This window comes from Anticarsia gemmatalis, chromosome 3 (assembly GCF_050436995.1).
Source record: "Anticarsia gemmatalis isolate Benzon Research Colony breed Stoneville strain chromosome 3, ilAntGemm2 primary, whole genome shotgun sequence".
Classification (NCBI taxonomy): domain Eukaryota; kingdom Metazoa; phylum Arthropoda; class Insecta; order Lepidoptera; family Erebidae; genus Anticarsia; species Anticarsia gemmatalis.
In genome coordinates, this window is record NC_134747.1 from 2,641,156 (window position 1) to 2,666,887 (window position 25,732).

General features: G+C 34.4%; 1 protein-coding gene across 9 annotated transcripts in view; it reads right to left on the reverse strand.

The window, feature by feature from the left end:
- The window catches only part of LOC142987211 (pseudouridylate synthase RPUSD2-like), a 458,610-nt gene that overhangs the window by 65,850 nt on the left and 367,028 nt on the right, over positions 1-25,732 (reverse strand). For 7 of the 9 annotated variants that reach the window (XM_076135830.1, XM_076135828.1, XM_076135825.1 and 4 more), the window contains one exon: positions 14,061-14,361. The exons of the other annotated variants lie outside the window; for them this stretch is intronic. In XM_076135830.1, coding sequence (XP_075991945.1) covers positions 14,061-14,243 — 183 coding nt within the window. In that variant the 5' untranslated portion in view covers positions 14,244-14,361. The remainder of the gene's footprint in view (positions 1-14,060; positions 14,362-25,732) is intronic. 9 annotated transcript variants of the gene reach the window in all.

Sequence of the window (25,732 nt, forward strand, 5' to 3'; positions counted from 1 at the left end):
AAATGGGACACGTGCAAAAGTTAGTAATTAATTTAGCCCTTTTTTATGATGAAATTAACTTTTTCGGTAAAAGCCTAGCTTAAATTATTTACAAAATAAACTTTTACTTGAATACGTCCACATCCAGTGGACATAATCTTTTAGTCAGTATTACCACTTACAAAATGTTTCAAAATTATTATTTTGTTTTTAAATATCAAAAAACGATTATTAAGTGAACGTTAAAAACAAATCACATAGGTTTTGCTAAAAAAAAATAACAAATATAATTGATAGGTGTTTTAGTTACATATTTTATTATTAATGTTGTGATTAATAGTCAGGTATTATTAGATGAAAGTGTAATGGCAGCACTAAAAAAATTTATTTTTTCCTTCCGTTGTTTAGAGTGATGTTGATAATCAATTATTTTCACAATCGATTGATCGATTATGACAAATATATAATATGAAAAGAATAATCCATTTATAATAGCTTATTATTTTAAGCAATTTTATTAGCATATTTGATTTGTTTGCAATAATAATATGTACTTAAATATATAAAATAAAACCTCAAATAGCATTACAGTAATCACTGACGTTATCATTACAGCATCCACAAAAACTTCCTTAATCAAAAATATTTTTAATTGTAAGTCGCAATATAACAGTAGTTTTTTTGGTTTTTAATCTTAATAATATCGTTTAAAAAATAATTAATTCAATTATATTCTATAATCGATTATGACTTCAATTATTTCAATAATCGATTAATTGATGATTGATTATCAGCATCACTAGTTGTTTACTTTGTTGTGAACTTGTTAGTTAGCTTTGCCTGCTACTGGTGTTACGATTGCTTTCTTGGTTTATCTTCAGTTTTGACTTGCATTGCCCCCGGACTCAATTCTCTGCCCCTCACGACTACTTGTGCTTTCTCATGGACTATCGACGTTAGTAAAGTAGGTATAGTACCTATCTATTTTTAACATTACTTACCATTTGTTTGCTGCATATACATCAGATTTTTATACAAAATTGTAAAATAATGCATTGTCTTTGCTCTCACGTAATCTAAATCTGTTTTTTAGACATAAATAATGTAGAACAGCAATTTACATAAGTTTTTTCATGATAATATAACCTCAAAATATAAAATTGATCATATTTTTTTCTTGTGGCCCTCTCAAACCAAAAATCTTAATGATTCTGTTTAAGTTAAAGAAACTCTATAGTTTTAACATTTTTTCATTCATAGACGCTCCAAAACGATGTCAGGTAAAACTTTGTATGGAGACTTGCCATTGTTCTTTAACACCCAAAATTTTATGTACAGTACCAACGCAAAATAAATAAATAAATTTAACCTATTAATTTCCAACAGAATGAGGAAGGGGTCCTTGCCTTTTGAGTCTACCATGCTATTTAAAGTAAGAAGCGGTATCAGCTTTTATAAATATAAAATTAAATTTGTCTGTCAGTTTGTGAAGTTCGCACACGTAAAACGGCTGAACCGATTAAAATAAACACATTTTGCATGTCGACAGACTGCAGCCAGAGGATAGACATAGGCAATATGTTTGAAATATTAAAGGGGCGGAGTCGTTGCCAAGAGCTAGTGAAACTTAAAAGTAAATTTTCAATTCTTGAATTTTACTTAAATGTATTACAGATAATTCTCTTCGAATGTTATGAAAAATAAAATGTGAATTTAAAATATTAAAACACGTTCAAATAAGCGATTGAATGAAACTTTTAGAGTGAGGCCACATTAGTGCGCTGTGATACGTTGCGTTGTCGCTGCTGCAACGCTGCGTCGTTTATTATATATTTTAAATATCATGCCCTATTAAAGCATATCGAGGCACGCGACATTTTAGTAGATCTACGGACAAGAAGCGGTGAGAAAGAGTTGTGATAAAGAAGTAATGCGGTACTCGGAGGTCCGGCAGTATTCGTCTGCTGCGCTGCAAAACGACGTCATACAGCAATACAAGCTTCAAAGACTGTCTTAAAAGTTAGCATTGCTTCACGGCACCGTAGTGTTGCCTTGCCATCTAGCCCTTAGTTGAACCGTTGCAACGCCGCAACGGAACGCGCTAATGTGGCCTCGCCCTTAAGCCGAGTTAAGATCAGCTTGCTTGAGGCTTGCTCTAATGACACACATTATTTACAACGTAAAAAAACATTTTAATAGTAATGCCCTTATTTATTTAAGTTTAAAAATAACAAAACTAAAGCCTTACTTCGTGACTTTTGTATAAAAATGTTTATACGATTTTCTACTTCATTAATGATGGTATTAATCTCGTAGGTCTGAATCAAAGACTATGAAAACTGTGGGCTTTGAAATGTCTATAAAATATTTATTTATTACATAACACCTTTTGTAGTTGAATGTATTGGCAGTGTATGTAAAACACGCGATTTTTGCAAATACTGTTAATCAAACGTAATAGGCGTCCAGTCTATTGTCATTTACCGGACCTACTACCGTACTTCAATCTACTATAGAGAATATTCTGACAAAATTAGAAAACCCAAAAGAACATTGTTTGAACAAAACTGCACGTTTGGCGCAGTGGTTTAAGCGGTCACCTCGCCGCAACAACCATAGCGCCGCGTGTGGTGGGTTCGAATCCTACCCGGGACAAATATTTGTGTGATGAGCACGAGTATTTGTTCTGACCCTGGTTGTCAAATTATCTATATAAGACAATATAAGTATATATTTAGAAGTATATAAGTATGTTTATCAGTTATTTGGTTACAATAGTACAAGCTCTGCTTAGTTTGGAATCAAATGACCGTGTGTGAGTTGTTCAAAATATTGATTTATTAATTATTTATATATTTTATTTTATTGTCCCATCCCGGACTCAGACTTGAAACCTCGTGATCTGCAATTTTATCAGGCCGGCTACAGAGACAGTCTTTGGTTACATTCTGATATAAAATATATGTGTATGTGACTATATTATTTGTGCAGTATTTAAAGGGATATAAAATATATGTGAATGTGAATATATTATTTGTGCAGTATTTAAAGGTTTAAAATATAGTGAGTAATGAATCTCTCTGCTTGCTATCATACGGTTAATGGGATCAATATATCACATTTGCATAATTGCCATTTCGGTATCTTTATATCATTTGTATAGTCGGCAACATATTACTCACTAGCTGACAGCCGCTGTTCCACTCGTATTATATGTTTCATCCCCATCAGCTGTTAGGGGTTGATTTAACGGACGGATTAATCTTTTACTTCCCTTTTCCCTTTTAAAATTGAGTAGGGAGTTAGTTACTATACAATCTTCTGACCAAATAAGGACTATCACTATTATTATCTTTACCCGTTTTTTAAACCGTGTGTCATAATCATTTCTAACAGCTTAGAAGAGTTTATTATTTATTTGTCATTAAACAGTGTACAAAGCGAGTATTGCAAATTTATTTGTTCACAAAAACATGCCGCCAACTGTACGCATTTAATACCAACCTACAAAATAAGTTCTACAAGTCAGGCCCACATATTTAGCCCAGCCTATTAAACTTACATTTACACGAACAAGATTACGTTTTTTGTGATTAAAAAAGGTATATTTCTCGTAATTAGGACTCGATATCACAACAATTCATCTCACGATCATTGTAGACCTAATTAATAGGAGTTTTATTTTTAGACCGGACTTAAATACGTGGAGGTAAACGAGACGGGTTTATGTTAAATGAAATTGCTTTAATCGCTTTGGCAGATTGTGGTGGATTTTATAAATAACTACTATCTACAAAATAATTAATATATTAAACTGATGTGGATAGATTATTGGCAGGTATTTTTTTACTGTTTTTTAAGACCACAAATTTCTGCAATGCTCTTTCATCTTAAAACTCGTAGGGAAGGGGACTTTGCAAATAAATAAATTTTGGATAGACTGCCTAAACTCGAAACTACTAACTAATAATTCTAGATCTACACAAAGTTAAGTTTAGTTTTTTGGAGAGAGAACTCTCCAGAAAACTAAACTTAATTTTTTCCATAAAAAAAATGTGCAAAAGTAGTGACAAATAATAAAAATACCATGACCAATAACAATGATTTCATTCACAAATGAAAAAGAAAACAATACCGGTTTTTAGTTAACGTCTTTAATTGTCGTAATTGTACATAACACTCTTGTTAATTTTCAAAAAACACCGCGACACGAAATAATTACGCTGCAATTGCTCAATAATAATAAATAAAGACGTTTTAACAACAAGAATTATAACAAGAAAAATTCTTTGATCAGCTATACTCAACCTGTGTCGCGAAGTCATTTTAAAGGGAAGTATTTGTAAAGAGCTCACATTAGGCTAAGGCTAACGGCTTTACCTAATCCATTACTACATATTACATTACTAACTTCCATTAAATTGGTCAAAATTTTTGTTTTTCATACCGACGAGGATGAGACCCAACATACTAATACTTTTTCAAACTCATTTCCGTATTAAAAATAATTAGCACTTGTTCTAAATGTCAAAATTAAAGTCAAATCATTTATTAATTTAGGTCAAATGTTGACACTTATGATAGTCGTTACAATTACTTCGACGCTTGTCAAGCGAGGAAGATCTAACCCTTCTCTCGTTTCGAAAGAAGTTTTGCTCAGCAGGAAGACACCAGTTGGTATTTTTTTATACTTTATACATATACGTTAATATTGTGGCCCATCCCATCAAAACAGCCAGCTACCGTCTTTGTAGTCTTTTGAAATAAAAAGGTTGAGTAGCACTGTACCACATGGTAATGGTCGGCAGTTTTATAGGAAAATCGTTTAATTTAGCGACATTAAGGTGCCGTCGAAGAACTTAAAGCGCTTCACTTTTAATGACTTAAGCGACGTGTCTATTTTGCTACAGTGCGGTATAATATTTTGCACTTAAGTGCACCTGTTTATTTGTAAAAATATGTTGAACGAGTGCATGTTTACAACACTTGAATATTTTTTGTACAATATCTGGAGACAAAAAAAATATTTTTTGGATATCAATTTGAAATATTCATGACATTTTATAATTTGACCTTCAAAAAGTAAGTATTTACTAGCATAAATGATAAAATAAAGGGTTTCAACTTTGGTCTCAAGTGTATCACAATTTGAATGTAAAAAATATTTTCATTCTCGAGTTTTTATACTTTTACTAACGACTCGATGAAGCGTGAAATGTGAAGATATCGCAAGTGTTTTAATTTAAAATCATATGTGAAACGGATGAAAGGATATGGTTTATTAGTAAAGATTATAATGTAGATAGGTGTATTAAGAGTAAAGTATTATTTACGAGCACATTTAAAAAAAAAACATGGTAGAGAACTAGATGTTTCTATCAATTCTACCTACAAATGGAATTACCTAATTAGAGGCGTAAGATGTAATAGAATAGACTGAGACTAACTTCCCTTGATAATGTGGCGTGACCCATGAATTGTGAGATTTAGGGCTGATCGGCCAAAGACACGATTGCCCTTAGACTGACTTATCCCTAAAAGACAAAGTCTTTTCGATGTCTATGTTAATTTCGTCTATGAAATGTCTTGTTTGAAGTGTCTAGTCTTAGTTTTGCGTCCATAAGCTTTACGAAAAGTTGCAAGCAAAGTGTAGTGTCAAATAATAATCATTTATATTTATAATTTAATAGGATATGAGAATAAACGGAAACAAGCACTGTACCTTGCAACGTACGTTTCGGTGCAGAAAACACTGGCCATGGCTGACTGGTGATTATATAAATAAACTAGCTGACCCGCGCAACTTCGCTTGCGTCACATTAGAGAGAATGGGTGAAATTTTCCCCTTTTCTGTAACATTTTTTACTGGTACTCTGCTCTTATTGGACGTAGCGTGATGATATATAGCCTATAGCCTTCCTCGATAAATAGGCTATCTAACACTGAAACATTTTTTCAAATCGGACCAGTAGTTTCCGAGATTAGCGCGTTCAAACAAGCAAACAAACTCTTCAGCTTTATAATATTAGTATAGATTAATATAATATTCAACTGGTGATGATAATGATCATTAATTTGAAAGACGTTTCCGTATTCAGTAATTAAGTCGGTTGCACTCAAAGGTTTAGCTAAGATGAAAGTGAATCTTTTGATAGCCAGTCATAGATGAGTGGCTGCACATTGGTATTTGTTTTGAGCATCTCGGTGCTTTGGAGGCTGTACCTCTACAATTGTTGTTTATTAAAATAATAGTCTTTCAACCATGGTTAAACTAATTAGCTAAAATTCACTCAAATCTATACATATCTATTACAAATAGTAAAAAGTTAAAGAGTTCGTTTGTTTGAACGCCCTGATCTCAGAAACTACTGATTCGAAAAAAAAATTTTTTGCCACTCGCATCTGGCCAGTTTTTACTTAAATTCACAAGATTTTAAGGTATTCTAAAAAGTCTGTATTCCCGAAAACACACGGACATCAGTTCCGAATTGATTTCGACTCCTACTTCATTCAACGAATAAACTACGCGTTACACTTGCAGCCAAAGAAATTGGTAGCCATTAATTTGCAAGTGACTTAGCTAATGACCGTAGTAAAGTCCCATGGTGGCAATTACAATATGATTTATGTTACACCACAGTTATTATGGTGCCAACCGATGCAGTAACATTTTAATTTTACACCGAGATTTCTAGCTATTTGATTTTTTTGTTCTGGTGTAGATAATAATAGACGATTGTTTCATGGATTTAAAAAACGTATTCAATACCAAGTGTTAGCTGCCGCTGCTGTAGTGTAACGCTTTGGGTAAAAAGTTCCGAGACTAAAGCAAAACAGTTGGTACCAGAGTATGCTGTACCGTCTTAGCAAGCGGTTTTACATACATACATACACGTCACTCCTTTTTCCCATAGAGATATGCAGAGACCAAAGAACGCCACTTGGTACGATCCTTACAAACTTCCCTTGCCTCATTCACATCTATACATCTTGTCATACAGGACCGCCGGTTACGAGTACTGACTTACGCATCTGACTCTTTTGCAAGACATCGCCGATATGATAATATGTTTATAATTAAACTGGATTTACTGATTAGTATAAATGTTTCTTAACAATGTTGTTTTTGTTATTGCAAGCGCACGGACCTTGAGTATTGTTTTAGCATATTCGACATATTAAAAACTTTAGTCTTTAGTTAACAATCGGTTCTGGGTCATAGAATCGTGCGCGAGACAATACGTCAAAACAAGACCAAACATTTTAGAATATTTACAGATCATGAACTAAACTGTTACAACAAAATGTTTTTAACAGTTCAACCTTAATAAATTCTTTGGTACTAAATATTTCTACCGTACGTAACTATTGGCAAACCAGTATTGACCTCACAACATTATGAGCCTATATCGACCTACTGCTGGGCAAAGGCCTCCCCCATAGCTTTCCACTGCAAATGATCTCCGGCGGTCCGTATCCATTTCGGGTTGTAGGAGTCAAGCTCGTCTCTTCATCTTTAACGAGGTCTACCTAATAAATAAATAATAATAAATCTAAGGTCTCTCTACACAACCATAGAACAAGGAAACGATGGTGTTACACAAAACACATGACGAGACACTTCAGTCAACAACCACAGCCTGAGCAAGCATTGCCAAAACATCCCCAAAATCTAAGATAGCGTTAATTACAGTATAATGTCATACAATCTGCAAAACAAAAACACCAACGTCGATACAACAAAGTGCACGGAAGTGTAACATCGAAGACAACTAAGTTCGTGTACACTTTCTTCCCGAGAAAGCGGCGAACCGAATTTATTCTGTCAACAATGTACACCCATTAAGGCGATCACAATAGAGCCTTGCTTCTAAGGGGTTGTGTACAAACGTAGTTAATCCGATGACACGATGCTGGGACTATTAAACGCCTTACATAGGCTGGACTAGAACCAATTACTTATGGTTTGGTGTTATTTATAAGCGGTAGCGATTCATCTTACGTAAAAAAAATATGAGACCAATTTTTTACCAATGTATTTTTTTTGGAAGTATTAAATTTTGTGGTGTTAAGCTTTTGTAATTATTTTTGCTTATTACGTAATTATTTTAATACTACAGAAATGTTTGTGGCTAAAATTAATAAAAATACGATAAGGGTCTCCTGTCAAAACAGCGGGGGGATTAGGTGTTGACGTCACCATGCTGACCAAGTGGGAACTTACTATTGTAAGTAGTGTAATGGAAACCTAGAACTGCTATGTTGCTGCAGTGAACATAAACCAAAGAGAAATAAACATGAATATCTAAAATAATAAAATGTTATAGAATAATAATCATAAAGATTGATCTTACACGTGTTTGATATATTAAATTATTTTTTGCTGATAAGGTGCCATAGTTACGATTATTCTCCAAAAATAAGTTGCTTCAGGTTTCGTAAGACCTTGTACGTCGAAAAAATTCTAAACTTCAACAATAAATTAATTCATCATTCAAAAAAATGTGAATAAGATTATCATAGCAGTAAAACTAACAGTCTACGAAACACACCTCTTATCAATTAGCCCACACTAATTTCAAGTACAAGTTAAACTAGTCCCGCAGATAATAATAGCAAACATGACACCATTGAAAGAGCGAGATGGATGCAAAAAGAAAGAGACAACCGCCATGGGACTTGATGAGAGAATATTAGTCTGGACATCTCTGATGCCGTCAAAAAAACGTTGTAACTGACAATTTTGACAAAAATGAGCAAGTGACATATTATTATGCGGAAACAGCAAATAAAATGCTGTCTAATGGTCTTATTCACAAATTTTTAACTTGTGTGAGAGCAGGGAAAATTTGAAATTGAAAAATCTTAATCGTGAATTAATATAAAGTATAATTCAAATTTTTATATAAAGCCTACATGTGTATCATTCTATAAAACAAAAGTTACCACCGAAACAAAATCATCGTACATAAATTTTATAAATTTTCATCATTTTAGATAATAACTACATTAAAATCAATAATAATGTAGTTACGCCCTTTTTTCTTGAGACATCTAGACCTTTTTTCTTGTTTAAGTACGGCCCTTACTTACTTAAAGAAAATGCATTTGAATTAAGTAGTTTTACTACGAGTTTTTTTCTCTTTATCAAGCTGTCTATCGTAGTATAAAGAACGACTTCCCATGTAGGATGTTATTCAATGATTCATCCTGGGAACTGGATTTCCTATATTACGAGAGTATTAAAACGGATATTGCTAGCTAAGCTTTTCGAAGTTATGTATTAGAAATAATAATTACTTGTTCCAACGGTGGAGGAAAACATCTTGATGCAACCTTGCATACCTGAGAGTTCTTTAGTTCTTGTAGGTATGCAAAGTCCCCAACCCGCACTTAGCGTGGTGGACTCGAGGCATAGCCGCTCCCTCGTTCCGGGAGGAGACCCTTGCCCAGCAGTGGGATGTTAATGGTTAAATTTATTTATTGTTACAAGCTATAACACTGATGCATGTACACAATTAAATTAATTGTGTTTAAATACATTATAGTAATATGTTTAAAACTGGACCTTACCGGTTAAACAAAACTAAACAATAAATAAGCCTTCCTGTAGCACGATTCTGTACAGTCGGTACTTTCGAGTATCGACAGTTTGACATTTCAAACGTACTGCCTAAATAGTTTCTACGACGTCCGCTAGAGGCGCTGATCAGATTTTCATACAACATTTCTCGATAGCTAGCCGGTTGTCGATACTCTATAGTTGGACAGAATCACGCTACTGGTTATGTATGTTCGACGTATGACCAAAAGCCAGACAATAAATCGGTACGCACTTCCTAAAAAACAATAACTCATTAATTTGTCTTACATAAATAAACCCATATCAAATCTTTAATCATAGGTTCTTCCGTACAAAGTTTAAAAAAAGGCAAAATATTTTTTCCTCTCAACAAATAAAAATGGTACTTTGCTCTTACATCACTTTTTGTTGCGATGACGTAATGTTAATTGGAAATCAATTATGAATTAAAATGAACGTGTGAACCAAAGTATTGTAATAAGAGATGAGTACAGATTGGAATTGTTATATAACATTAAGCCTTCCTGGAGTGCAAATGTTATGAGTAAAAGGTAGTTAATACTGGCCAAAATGATTCTTTAAATTTTATATAAACAATCTCACGCATGAACTTTAAAATACAACTATAACACGAAAACTTTATCTTGTGTCGAAATACCTCTTGGCTGGCTCTCAAAAAAAGAAAGTACAAGGCGGTAAGAAACTATCCAGATGTCAGATATATGATATACTAGCTGACCCGCGCAACTTCGCTTGCGTCACATAAGAGAGATTTTTTTCCCAGTGTTTGTAACATTTTTACTGGTTCTCTGCTCCTATTGGTCGTAGCGTGATGATATATAGCCTATAGCCTTCCTCGATAAATGGGCTACCTAACACTGAAATAATTTTTCAAATCGGACCAGTAGTTCCTGAGATTAGCGGGTTCAAACAAACAAACAAACTCTTCAGCTTTATAATATTAGTATAGATATAAACGACCTGTCTATGATTTTGTATATCAAGGATTGCTTCATCAATTACAAACTATACCCAAACCAAGTTCTTCGGGCAGCTTACTGAGGTTTTCAATACTCTATCCACTGTTAAAAGAATTACATCCATCATTTTGTCGATTCTTCACTTTCTATTAGTTTCCATTCATGGGTAGCAATTACTTAAATCAGTTAACGATAGACATAATATCCTTATAATATATGATATAATATAATAATATAATAACCATAGCCAGTTGCGATCACCGGTCGGTAAACGATCTGTGGGTTAAGCATCTTTTGGCGCGGTCATTCCATAGATGGATGACCGTATAGTGGTAATTGGGTTGGGCGTCTCCGTGCTTCGGAGGGCACGCAAAAAGTCGGTCCCGTCTGTTATCTACTAAAATAACAGTCGTTAAGCCATGTCAAAGGCCTCTCGGGCGGCTTGAACAACTTTGACACTAGGTTGACCACTAACCACACGACAAAAAAAAAAAATTGACGTAATAATCTAAGATAGCAATCTATCTCTAATCGTTGACAGGACATTGAAACTGGCTGTTAAATAACACTGTCACGAGGTTCATCACTTATTTTACAAAAACAATAGTAAAAGTAAATGTAAAAAAAAGAAAACATAGGTACACTACGTACTAGTTAATTGTAAAAAAAGCGAGAGATATTGCAATTACGGCTAGACGAAAGCTATTAGAAATTCGTTTCGCAAGTATGTCTACACAATCTTATTAAACATACGTTGGATCTGGTTTCTTTGTTTCTAGACATAACAAACCTTTTATGTACAGACCATTCCATCATTAAGAACTAGTATTGACTACAACAAACACAAATAAATGTCAAGTTATCAAATCAAAAGAAATTATCTTAGAACTACACGATTTTTTTCGGTGTGGGTATCAGTGCCTCGATTCTCTACTACTATCGACTACCGACAACCGAACTGTCATCGAGAAATTTTGTATGAAAATCTGATCAGCGCCTCTGACGTAGGAAACATTTTGGCAGTACATTCTCAATGTCAAATGTCGATAGCTAGCCGGTTGTCGGTAATCGATAGTGGTAGAGAATCGAGGTACTGTACCCATGACTTTCGCGCGTAGTGGATTTAGCTTTCATGATTTTCGAGTGTTAATTGTCGCCGTGCGGCTAGACCATTTAAAAATGATACAAGCGTTCAGTTGCTTGTGGCTTAGCTAATAATTGTGCCGAATCAGACGGTCGATATTTTCCGCGCAGTAAAAACGTTTTTTGGTCATCCGTGTTAACCCCTTATAACTAACTAGCTGACTCGCGCAACTTCGCTTGCGTTACATAAGCGTTAAAAAATTTCCCCGTTTTTGTAACATTTTTCACGGGTACTCTGCTCCTATTGATAGTAGCGTGATGATATTATTATATAGCCTATAGCCTTCCTCGATAAATGGACTATCTAACACTGAAAGAATTTTTCAAATCGGACCAGTATTTTCTGAGATTAGCGCGTTCAAACAAACAAACAATCAAACAAACTCTTCAGCTTTATAATATTATATAGTATAGATATAGATACAATAGCCTTTTAAAATCATGTATCAGTAAGTATAAAACACTCGTATATTCTTTTTCCAACATTATATTAGTACCTCCACATTCTTAATAAGGAACAAACAAACTAATTAACAGAGTACAGAAACAAAACAAAGTTACTCAACTTATGATTAAACGTAGCACTTAAATTCAACTAGTTCCAACAAAATACTGCTGAAACGTTTTCAGCAAACGAATGCATTCTCCTTGAATTAGCTTTAAAACCAAGACAGATAATTATTTTCGAAAATAAAAAGCCTGTTCGATTCCAGAGAGCCAGTTTTAATTATTGTTGTAGCTGAAACCTTTTGGGCGGTTTGAAAAACTCTGACACTTGGTTGACCGCTATCCAAATGAAAAATAAAATAGAAAGACAGGTATTTGAAGTATTTTCTGTTCGTGTATACGCAAGTTTGATCAGTTCCTATGAATGAAAGTTATGATACGAACAAAAGAAACCCACTCACTAATATCTTATTAAATATTATAAAACTTTAACAATAATACGAACAAATTTTTTTACTAGGCCTCAAGCAAAAATGTTTAAATACCCTAAATTTTGTTCATCTTAAGAATCCATCTTACTACATAAGCCTTAAGAACTATGCAACACGTGTAAAAAACGCATAATGTGGTGAACCTAAACTTCTTTTACTCTATGGTAGATACCAGATGCCATATATTAATTAGATTACGATGGGTATTATCTGTCAATATATATATATATATATCAAATACATAATGTTCGTATTTTATTAATACACAATATTGCATCTTAAAAATACTTTTCCAATTGAACAACTCAAAGCTTAATCAACCCCTGAACAATATAACTGCGGCCTGAGTAATACCGGCAATCATTTAGGCGGCTAACTGCTAACGCAATTTGATCAAACGCAAGTCACCCGATCGGATCAATCAGACCGAACCCGATGAGGTAATTTATGGTAACACGATGTTCTAAGGGAGGATGTAGCGAATTGAAAGGTTTGGGACATAGTAGAATAAATAGGTTTATTTAGGACTTGTTTCTATGAGTTGAAAAGTAGAATGTGCTGATTAGAGTTCTTTGTCTGTAGGTAGAATTTAATTAAAATCTATTGAAAGATTCTGAAAATAAATACATAATATGTATATAATTTTTTCCAGGATTGTAATCAAAATATGGATAGGGAAAAGACAAAAAAAACTGATCTTAGACGAGACTGTAATCAAATTATGGAATAAAGAAATTATAAATGCATTTCACTTAAATTATGTACGTATATAAACTTTTTGGGCTCTTCAACGCCCTATCAAAATTTTAACACAATCGAATCAAAGGTGAAACACTAAGGAAAAACATAGAAAGAATAAACTAACACAAAAACGTAAGTAAGAAACCTTTTTTAATAAATACGATCCAAGTCTTAACAATCTGTTTTCTAAAAGAAAAACCACGCAGACATTTTCAACCTCTAACGATTGCAACAAAAAGCTCTTTTAACGACACGTCGTTTCAATGAAAAAGCCAAATCACCTTAAAGATTTAAACCTTTCTAGCAGAGTTAAAAGCAAAAAATTCATGTCTTTTATAAAAAGGTACTAAAGTACACTCATTACGAACATTATCATTTCAGTACAAAAAATACTACACTGAATAGATCTTTAAAAAACTGTTCACTGATTTTGTAGCGAGCTACATATTCACAAAATTTATACGAAATTATTGGTGGATACCTAAGTATACACCATTATACCAATAGGGAATGAATCTTATGCATTCCCTATTGATGACACTACTATACGAAAGGTGAGGAGAATTGATTTTTTTTACTACTTTAATCTTAACTTGCTCTGTGGATACAAGTAGAATGGAACCTACTGCTTCTGCCCTAGAATTTGTAAGCTTTTATTTGCACCTGCTTAGTTTTTTAAGCGTCATAAACCCGTACCTTTCTCCCAGGTTGCTGATGCGGCAGCGGCGGCGGCGCAATCAGCCTCAAGGGGGGCGGCGCTGGCGGCAGTGCTGCCAACAAGGGGGGCACGAGGGGCACTACGCCCCCCATAGGGAGGGCCACGGCGAATTTCTGTACCCCCATAGTCCAGGGTAAGAACCATCCCCCGCCCGCCTGCATCGCCCCCCCACCGGGACCGTACCACGCCAGCGCGATCAGCTGTTCTCACGCCACATCAACACTACACTATTATCGTTGACTGTACGTCAACATGGAATTTTTGACACTTCACTAGTACCTGTGGACAAAGAAAATACTATTGTTAGATTATTATTGTTAAAAAACAATACTTCACTTCATTAGATTACAAAAGTGATTCAGAAAATAACAACTAGATTATATCCATATTAGTAATACGAAAATCTGGCTTTCTTTCTCGGCTAAGCCGCTGAACTGGTTTTACAAAACTCCATATTAAGTGGAGATAATGGAACCACCGGGACCGAACTTGGACAAATCCAATCTTTCAAAAATCCATAAAACTTATAGTATATTTTGTAAAAAAGTCAACCTTACGTATTAAACGCCTGTTAAATACAAAGTACGATTGTTTTTACAATGCAAAAGATATGGCAAGAGAACACGTCCGTATTCTGACAGACATGACTTATATGAGTGGCGACACGTTAGACCTACATGTCCCTAAATAGAAAGCAGGTTTACGACCGCACATACTGCGTGTTAGAGGCTTATGCTGTCCGCTCCGATGACCAACCGGCTTTTTATATAAAACATATGCTACGAAGGGATTTTAGCAAAAGAAAAGAAAATAAGGCAAGAAGATGAACAGTTTTGGATGTTGTAAAAAGATTTTGCCGTTTTGGGATATAATTTTCGCTTTCGTTTAGGTAAAGAAGGTTAAAACATGTATTAGGTCACCTTGGTGATTTAAGCCTTTTTGCAGAGGGAAGTCTTTTCCAGCAGTGGAATTTATCAGGAATGATAAAAATTGTGTAGTATTTTAAAATATAATTTTTAAATACTGAATATCAAATTTAATTTTAATTTAGTAGTCTCCATCTTATTACTGATATAGAAACAGGGTCAAATTAAATTTATTTTTGAATGCAAAAAAATGCTTATATTCTATATCGCCATTTATTTAAACCAATCCCTAAGTAATCACGCCGGACGAATGGCAAATCAGAAAATCAAGAAAAACGGCAAATTACATTAATGATTCCATAAATTTTCCACAAGACACAAAAATAGAATATCCGTTACACCTGCTCCCCATTCCAACCGACAATTCGGCAGCTAAAGTTCTAAAAAAAGACTCGAGCTTATTCCATTTGTTTCTTGTATATCGGAAACGTCTCTTCGCGTAGATCAAAGAGATGTGACTGTCTGTGCGTGCGGTTATTGGAGCGTAAAACTGAAAGAAAATGCCTGAAATAACGCACTACTGTGTGGGCGGAACAGTAGTTTAAGTGTAATATAAATTGTTGAAATTATTGAAGGTATATGACACGGTAGCAAGTCAATTTATACGCATTATGATGAAACGCGTGAAAGTCCGTCTAAACTTAATTTCAGACAACAGTTTAGATTTATTTACAGAATTATATACAAAATCTTATAAATATTATTAGTGATCAAAGACCGGGATGAAGGTTTGTATCCAGAATGGTGATGATATGAACAAGTTTTGTATGAACAATTGATCAGTGCTTTCGTTAATTAAATGCTGGCCTGATAGCAAGCCCTCGACCCTTTGAAGACAGTATCAAGAAAGATTACACTGCATTAGCTTTGAATAGTATATAATACTTGAGGCAAATTTTCAAAACTTTAATGAACGCATAAAATACAAAAAATCCAAAGAATATCAACACGTACGTTTTACGAAAAATACAAATTAACGTTGGCAGCTTCACACACAAATTCAGTACAAAGTTAAACTATTCTCATATAATTGTATTACGTCACCACGTGTCTCAACTTTAGAACCGTGAAATTGAAAGGGACTCCAATTAGCAGTGCGACTGTACCACGTTTTTAATTTGTTTGACACGCATTGCTGTCTGTACCTGGCTTATAGATAAAGCTTTGGTGAAACAGAAATTGTACATTCGCGTGAAAAGTACACATTTCATAGACACTTTTTTCTGTGAAGTAATTTGTATTCGCCACCAGGCGCTTTTTTGCGAGTTTTCTTTCACCACTTAACTCGCACGCTAAAGATTTGTTACTTTTATGGTAGAGCGGACTTTCAAAAACCTTTAAACGACACTTTGTTTTCAAACACGAAACGTCATAGGCCGAAGCTATAATACTGCTTTGCGTCGACGCATCTCTGAAACGGCATGACGCAGCAATACTAGATTCATAGACATGTGCTGTACATGTTAGCGATGCATCGTCGCATCGCAGTATTGTGGCTCATACTGCATCGCCGTATTCGGTTCTTACGTAATGCGTATTTGTTAGTTTTCTTTGAATACTTAACTGTAAGAATTAATGGTGTCTATGGTACAGGGATTTAAACACATTCAAACGACGCGACGATGCTTTGAAAGAACGAGTCATAGGGCGAAGCTAGCACTACACAGCTTTGCATCGACGCATCGCAAACATGCAGTAATAACGAAAACATGATTCATGATTGTCAAGCGCCTTGAAAGTTTGCGATGCGTTTGCGCAGTGGAGCGTTATGGCATAGCGCCGCATTTTATTCGACGTTTGATTAAGGTCTCTCTAATATCTATTATTTGATGAACTGTTATTTAATTGGTATAATTTACTTTTCCTACAATCAGTCATCTTATTTTTTTTTTTCTTCCCAAAAAAGCCTAGTAATTATATCCTCTCTACCCTTTTATTGTTGGCCGACTGTGGTATAATTCTAACACATGTTATCAGACTCATAATGCCTAAAAGGTACTATAATTAGCGTCAAAGCTAATTGTGGCCTTGCTAAAAAGGCTGTTTGGCTCACACCACCAATTAGTACTACAATAATTCGAAAATGTTTTACACGAATGTGGCGTGTAAAAAGCCGACGAAATAGGCATGTAGGATTATTATTTACAGTGCGAAAAACTGTTTAAAAGTAATGAATATTTTTATTGTTTTGCTGGATACTGTAACAAGCCGCTTCGAACGGTGCATGCCATACACTGCCATTCTTTTTACTTTGATATTTTTTTGACGGAGCAAAAATCCCTTGTTATCACTATGTTTCTATTCCCTGGTCGGACAAAGTATCTACTTTAGTATTTTCTGATTCACGTAAGATTATTCTCAATAGTAATCCGGAGTACAGTAACGTATCCGGTATTAGGCAATAGGCTAACCTTTTATTACATGTGACTAACATTTTGCGAAACGTGGGTATATTTCATACACCTCTGCACTTTCGGGTATAAAACACTTAATAATATGAATATATGAACTCTATTATTAATAATAATATGAAAGCGGAAATAGGCCGCCAAAATGACAATAGAAATTCTGACTCACGTATTACAAGAGTATTGTTAGATTCTTGGACGACACTCAAACACATCTATCTGATGACATTTTGTAAAAATAAATCCCCTTCTACATGATTTTGAATTCTGTTTGAAAGCATTATGAAACGGTAATAGTCTTATGAAAGCTCTTAAGATTTGCTTTTAATTCTTAGTTTCTTACTCTTATAAATTTGAAAGTTTGTTAGTAATAAAATATATTTGTTACTCATTCCCGCAAAAACTGGTCAACAGATTTAGATGTAATTTAGTACACAGATAGGGTAAAACAAAGATTAGATATTTTTTATCCTGGGAAGTTTTATTTTTGCTATACACAAAATATCCTAAATATATTTCTCCATGTTCAGTCATTTCTGTTAAGCCAGATAACAACTATAATCTGGGATTTAAATTAATTGATCAATTCGATCACTGTTTTCATTATCAGTTTAAAATAATTATTCAAATATTGGTTATTTCGAAAGTTAAATAAAATGTTATTAAACAGTATTTTTTTAATTTAAATTTAATTTGTAATTCTAGAAAATGATTTTTAATTTTATTATAATATGCTTAAGGGCCTTCCAAAATATCACACATCATAAAATTAGTAAAAAAGTCGTATAAACTGCAAACACACGAAGCTACTAATTTAAACAAAACCGAACATAAATTTGTTCAGCAATTTACGTAGTTTACAAAACAGTTATATTTTTGTGCAAAATAAAATTTATGCGGTTTATTTTACGGAATGTTTGACAGTTAGCCTGTGGCAAGCTGTAAAAGTCTATGCTTGAATTGTTTATAGTGTTACAGAAACAATATGGCGTAGGAATTAGTGGAAGAAAAATAATTTACGTATGATATATCTAGTGGTAAGGAAAAAGCTGCTCATGGCCCGGTTTCTCTACTTTTGCTTTTTTTTGGCATTTTTCATCAATCTATTTATTATGAGGAGCTCGTGACTAAGTAACGATACCTCGCAAGCCGCGATACCGGCCCTAAGTTACTTTTACTGTTCCTAGTTGGTATGATCATATCCCACTTATATACCACACGGTCGGTACTACCTCACAAGACGTCTCGGGTTCGAATCCTGGGTCGAGCCAAAAACTCTTTTCTGAAATTTTCTGTTAAGAGTTTTTTAAAAATTGCCCGGAGTTAGGAAGTTGAGGTCATAGACCTCCGTGCTACGGAGAACACGTGAAACCGTCGGTCCTGCGCCTGACATCTCACTGGTCGTGTCGGTTATCCGTCATGTTATGAGAGTAAGGGAATAGAGAGTGTATCTGTGTATTGTGCACACACTTGGACTCGGTAAATCAAGTCCTGCACCGTTGGCCAGTTTCAATGAGACTGACTTCCGTAGGCGGATACCGCCTAAGACAATATTATTATTTCACTAATAAACATAAAAAGGAGCCGTTGCACACTTTGTTAGTAAACGGCCAGTGGGTTAAGCAACTCCTGGTGCGACACATTTAAAGATTTGGTGACCCCCTTTTTTATGCGTTTTATAGGGCCCATTTAAACTTTGTCCTGGTTGTTGTGAATTAAGATAAAACGCATATCAGAGGTCATACAAGATAATCTTCCATTACTTTTTAACCATACGATGGACAAACAAAGAATCAAAGATCTTAACGAAAAAATCTCTTGTATACCTTCTAAAAGGTATTTTAGTGGCAAATATAAAAAGCTTTAGCGAAAACAACGTAGAGCGCGCCTTCCTCGATTGTTTTTATGGCGAAGTCTTTAAGGGAATTGGATCAAGTGCCTATTTGAATAACATTGACATTTTGACAACCGCCGTGAAGATACCGAGGGATGTAGGCTTGTGTCAGTTTAAATATTGTTTGCTTTCCCGAAACGAAATAATAGACATGAAGATTTTTACATTTTTATTTTGTGTCCGTATCAATAGACTAGCTTTAATGGCATGTGAAGTTGAGGTAGACGATGTCAAGGATAGGGCGAAGTGGAGGAAGGAGTGTATTCCTTACACTGACTGACTGACCTCACTATGATACAGGATGAATTATAGCCAGGAAAGAGAGATCAATAGATTAGTTACGGCCCTTGTGGTACGGGCGGTAGTATATACGACAGCTGTTCTAGAGGACTCGGGTCCGATTCCTGGGTCGGGTAAAGGGCTTAGTGCTGTAAATATTCTCAACGTTGCCTGGAATTATTACTATTTCGTACAACTCTTCCTATACCTTTGGGCATAACAGGCGTTGTAAATACGAGTATGTAAAAGCCTTTGGCAATTTCAAGATAGGTTAGCTTTTACTAGTTACATTCACACAAAGGGTACTAAAAATGCAAAAAAAATACACCGCTGAACTCGACTTGATACTTTACGACCACCAATTGCATACACAACACAATATTTTAAGTGCCACACAATTCATTGTTGCATCAAATCAAATCGTTCCACTCGGCTGGTATTAGTGAAAATAGTCCACAAATTCAGTCATAGTTGAGTTAGCCAATCAATGGGCTATTAACAGGACAATAGGCGGCTTAGTTCGGTGGACAACGCGTCAAAAACATGAGTATGGGTGGGGTATCCTAATGTGTATCGGTACGCATCTTTTTGAAGTCAACGGCTCGTGGAAATCTTTTTGTTTGGGAAATTGTGTGTGTGATCCTTTAAAGTGTGTTGTGATGGTTAAGTTAAATATTATGATTTTTTAGTTATAAAAAAAACTATTGTACGTATAAATGAAATTTTAAAGTCCTGGAAAGTCAATTTTAACTGTATGAATAATTTACCAGTTATGAATAAGAACGTAACATAATTATATTGAAAATGTTCAATGTTAAATGATTGCTCGTTCAAAGCTATAGATCAAAAATATTTGTATAAAATATAACTAGCATCCAATAGCCAACATCAAAAATCTACAAAAAAAGAATTCCTACTAAAGAAATACTTGGAATAGACTCCCGAAACTTCCTTTGTCCAAATACACATACCTCAAAAATTACGCAGGCCGATACATCGAAGCATCCCACGGATTCCTTTCAAAATTATTGACTATATACAGGAAGAACAATACCTTATTGACGGAAGCCGAAACCGGTACCAATTACCGAGTTTCATATTTCACATGGCTGATTGGGCCCTTTCATTAGCGCACTGATACACCGAAAAGCCTGGGGTCGATATATCGATACTCAGTTGCGATTGTTCGATAGAAATATTCGATTCATAATCATCGATTGTTTGGTATCGTATTGTTTTCCTCACTATTATTTGGTAGTGTTTTGTTTCGATCATATCGTTTTGATGCAGTTATTTGTGAACGGATTTTGGTTTGTTTATGTTTCAGCTTTGTGGGGAGCTTGTTGGTTTCCGCATTGAAAAGGAAATATTATGTGGCAGTTCAATCAGCTGTCATTCTGATTATATTGAGGGCGGCATTCATTGGATTCCAGTAGTCTACTAGTAAATAACTAATCGTAGAATTATTATATAATTGGTAATAATGCAGGAAGTGCTGCGTTTATATTTTTGCCATTGTTATTCTATAACTACTGCACTAAACATGGTGACATCGGGTTGATATATTGTATCCCAATAAATCGGCTTCCTCAAGAAATAAGTATTTTTTTGGAAGCCGACTGATATTTGCTGCACAATAAATGAACTTTATTCTCCTTCATCAATCACACTTAGTACAAGGCTTTGGCAATAATTATCTAATTTGTACCCAATTTTATCTTTAATACCCCAATTACTTCCCACTTCGATTCCCGTCGGTGGTAAGCCGTGCGTTGGCAGGACAATGTGTGCCATCAGCCAATATAGCCACCGGTTTGTTTGCGAACGTGACTCGCGTATGCAAGCGATACGATACAGAGAATCCTAATGTAGCAATCTGTTTTAATGTATTTGTAAACATGTAGAAAGTATTCAATGTAGTAGCGAAAAAAAATATAGTGTATTAAGCTATAAGCCGTAAGTAAGACGACTCTTGTCAGCGACTTGATGTTGATGATTGTTATTTTTTTTTATTGAATCGTTCGAATACTGCCTTTAAAAAAAGTAGTTACTTTGGTGTGTTGTAAGTATCCCAAGTTTTTATCAAGTAAATATTTTATGAATCATAGAAAATATATCCACACGTATGACGCCTCAAGTACAAGCCAGTTATAGACACGAACACGATCGAAAAACTGGCAAAGAATTAACTTAGTAACACCAGTCAACATATACCTACATACTTTACGGCTTCAAGGACATGAACCAAAATTTTAAAACAACAAAGAAACGTGTTGAATAATAAAAAGGGCTCACCCAGTCGCCCCAACACATTCAAAACACGATTGATCGCCACGCCTCATCGATTTGTACATCGATTCCATAAATCGATTTCTAAACTCAACTAATCGATAACAAATAGGGCGCAGTGATTATTCGACTGGAATTTATGACTCGGCCCTCCCATTCTAACAATATGAGGCAACGCTATTCGAATAATTAAAAGCATGGGAACGTATCCCATTAAGTTGTAAAGTATCGATATTTTGATAATTCGATTCGTTTTTACGATTATTATTAAATCGATGAGTAATTTGATATCAATTTTATTTTTATTAATGTTAAAATTATTGTTTTTCTTAAAATAATTGATGTTATGATGAGTTTTATTGTTTTTTTCGTCCAATTGATGAAAATTTATCAATTATAACTAGAATAAAATCTGTTTTAATTTTCAAATAATGGCCAATCGTTCATAAGGAATCGTGATCGTGTTTTGAAACCGCCGCGATATACGCACTATTCGTAATATTGTTTTGTATTTTCAACTAAAAATACGTGATTACCTAGGTTTTTTCTAGTCTTTTTATTTTGTTTAGTCTATGTATAAACCAAAAGGCCTTGGAGAATCTCGTTTGAGTTCAATGCGCTCTTTTAATCGACAAGAGAGACTAAATTACTATAATTTTAGATTGCATTAATCATTTAGGCATTATCTTTCGAATTTGTGTTGCCTCATGTCATTATTTAACAATAATGAAGATGTAGAAGACGTGTTTAATAATATCGGCACTGTTATTTTGTAGTCGAAATTTGTTAAAAAAAATTAAAAGCAATTTAGACTGGGTCTAGTGTTATCTTCTCATTACTAAATACATTTTTTATACACTTATTACGCCTTCTTTCAATAGGGAATCAACACACTATTTAACTTCGGAAAGTAAATGTAGTATACCCAGGGTTTATGCCGATTTCTATTGTGTCGTTCATTACTAAGCAGGATACCACCAAAAAAGACTTACAAGTTAGAATCCAGCACCTTGAAAAACCATACTGTTGCGAGTCGGATTGCAACCCATATTTAATCTTTCAAAATGTCCCTTACCGTCTATTACAGGTTAGGCTAATACAGCAAAAATTCGACAACATCAAATTACAGTAAATTAAATATTTCCTTCTACGACATCAAGTAATGAATGACATCCTATATAATTACGTGTATAAGATCACGCAATAAAGGAGGCGATCGCTGACGCGTGAAGCCTTAAAACGCAGGTTAGAGCCGGAACATAGTGCATCAATGTATAAGTGTCTTGGTATACGACCGGTTCAGGGTCGAACGCGTAGCGGAGCGGAGCATGTGATAAGGAGGTTATGTTTGAGTTGTTTTGTTTGAAGTACTTCGAAAATGAAGATGGATTAGCAAATAGATGGATTGGTAAATCCGTGATTTTTTTTTTAATTATGAGTTTTGCAAAAAGCTAGACGAATAACTAACGTGTTGTAGTGTAACGTTAATTGACTCTTGATTTAGTTTTATCAAGGCCAAACATTTATGAATCGATCAGATTTGTGATATGGGTGACAGCGGATAGAGGATAGGCCAAAACGTCAAGCAAATAAAGTAAATATATTAGTTAGAGATTACTTAAAAAAATATTAGAATGACAACGCAACGCTAAAGTTTTAAACTCATAATTAAATTTTTGGGAATCAAAACTTCACAAAATCTAATTAATTTTATTATCATGAAAACATACCTTTTTGACCCTTAAATTAGACCCACAAGGAATTACAATCATCATGTTTTTAAACCAGCTCGAGGGTCCCGGCGGTGATAAAAATGTGCTTGTTTTATGACTAGTAAAACGTGTGGTACCTAGCTGAAACTAGGCTATTTTTCTTTATTACCGGCCGTACAATTTGGACATGCTAGGTCAAGATCGTATTTTATGAAGCACTAGCTGACCCGCGCAACTTCGCTTGCGTCACCTAAGAGAATGGGTCAAAATTTTCCCCGTTTTTGTAACATTTTTCGTTCCTACTCCGCTCCTAACGACCGTAGCGCGATGTTATATAGCCTATAGCCTTCCTCGATAAATGGGCTATCTAACACCGAAAGAATTTTTCAAATCGGACCAGTAGTTCCTAAGATTAGCGCGTTCAAACAAACAAACAAACAAACAAACTCTTCAGCTTTATTATATTAGTATAGATGATGAGCTAAAAAGGAATGAATACTTGACGAATAGAGGATAAGGGAATGAAGAAGAATTTAAACGATATAAGTGCAAGAATTTTCGATGTATTCCTATTTCAGCTTCAACGGTTTCCACGCCGTTCTAGTCCTTATGGTGCACAAACTTCAGATGAAATAAGTGCTGAAACAAGAATACTACATTTTTTTAAAGAGAGCTTGTGGTAGCAGTAGGAATGCCGCTACCAATACGTCATAAGGTTTTCAGTTCGATTCCTACACAAAATCCTGTGTGCATCACTCGTTATGACTGTTGTTTGTTAAGAGTGACTTTGAGTTTCTTGCCAACTCTTCTTACAATGATTTACTCCCTATTGGTTGGTCTATTAATCGCTCGGAAAAAGAATATCATGATAGACTATGTTAAGTAATTGACATCATCAAGGCAAGAAAGTTTTTCTATGGCTACTACTTCCTTCATTAAAATTACCACTAACGATATAAAAAAAGGGATAATGGACCATTTTTTCCTTTTAATTAAGCAAATATACGCTAAATTTACTAAGTAATATTAAAGGACATCAAGATTAAATGGTGTTTTACCGTGTCCTATACATAATTATGGTTTAAGTTGCATTAAAATGTATAAACCAACCCTTTTTATCCCTTAAGGGTTACGTAATTCCATTTACCCAGCAATTACTCACAGTTATTTTTATATAATTTCGTGCGTCTACATAAATTATTTAATCTTATTCTATTGTTATACGCAATTTTAGTCTGTACTTGTCTGTGCTACAAAGACCATGAGAACTCAGAAATGTTCTAATTAATAAATTCCTTTGTTATTGTGTAATACTCGCATTTTTTGTACACATAGAAATAAGTTGAAACTAAAAGAAAGTAATTATTATACATACATACACCAATCACGACTTTTTAAAGTAAGATAAAGTAATTAATGATTATACAATATACCTACATCCATAAAATCACGTTATTTTCTCATAGGGTTATATGGTCCTCACTAACTTCCTTTGCTTCATTCACATTCATACATAAATACTCAGGATTTATGCTTCTAAGTAGTACTTCGTAAGCCTACATATAGTAGGTAGCAGTATTTTGACTATAAAAATGGTATTTTGGTACTTATTGTTAACTACCTACACGTAGACGGTCTGAGGGTGTCTACACTTTGTTGACGATAAATTCTGAATGATCATAAAACTTATTTTTTCCTTTTACAATAACATTCCAAAACTTAATCATACAGGTTTTTAAATAAAAATCGTACCCAAAAGTAAAAACATCCAAACGATTCCGTCAAAATGAGTTCAAAATTTATGTTCGTCCTAATCAAGGACCTTAATGTTATTCCAAACTTCGCCTGTGTTAAGACGTCTTTACATAAAGCGTTGATTCGCGATACACCTTCGTGTAACTTCGGGCGTACTCGGCCAACTTCGGGCGTACTCGGCAAACTTCGGGCTACATTTTAGCAAAACTTTTGTGTGTATTTATAAGCTTATTTTAAAGGAATCGAGAGTTTTGATTAGGAAAATGTTTTGTACGGAAGTGCTTCGAATTAAGAGAGAAAACATTAGAGGCTTAAATGTGTTTGTTTAATCTCAGTTACCTACGTTTTAATGTGAAATATTTTAATCAAGTTATTTGACGAGTTTGT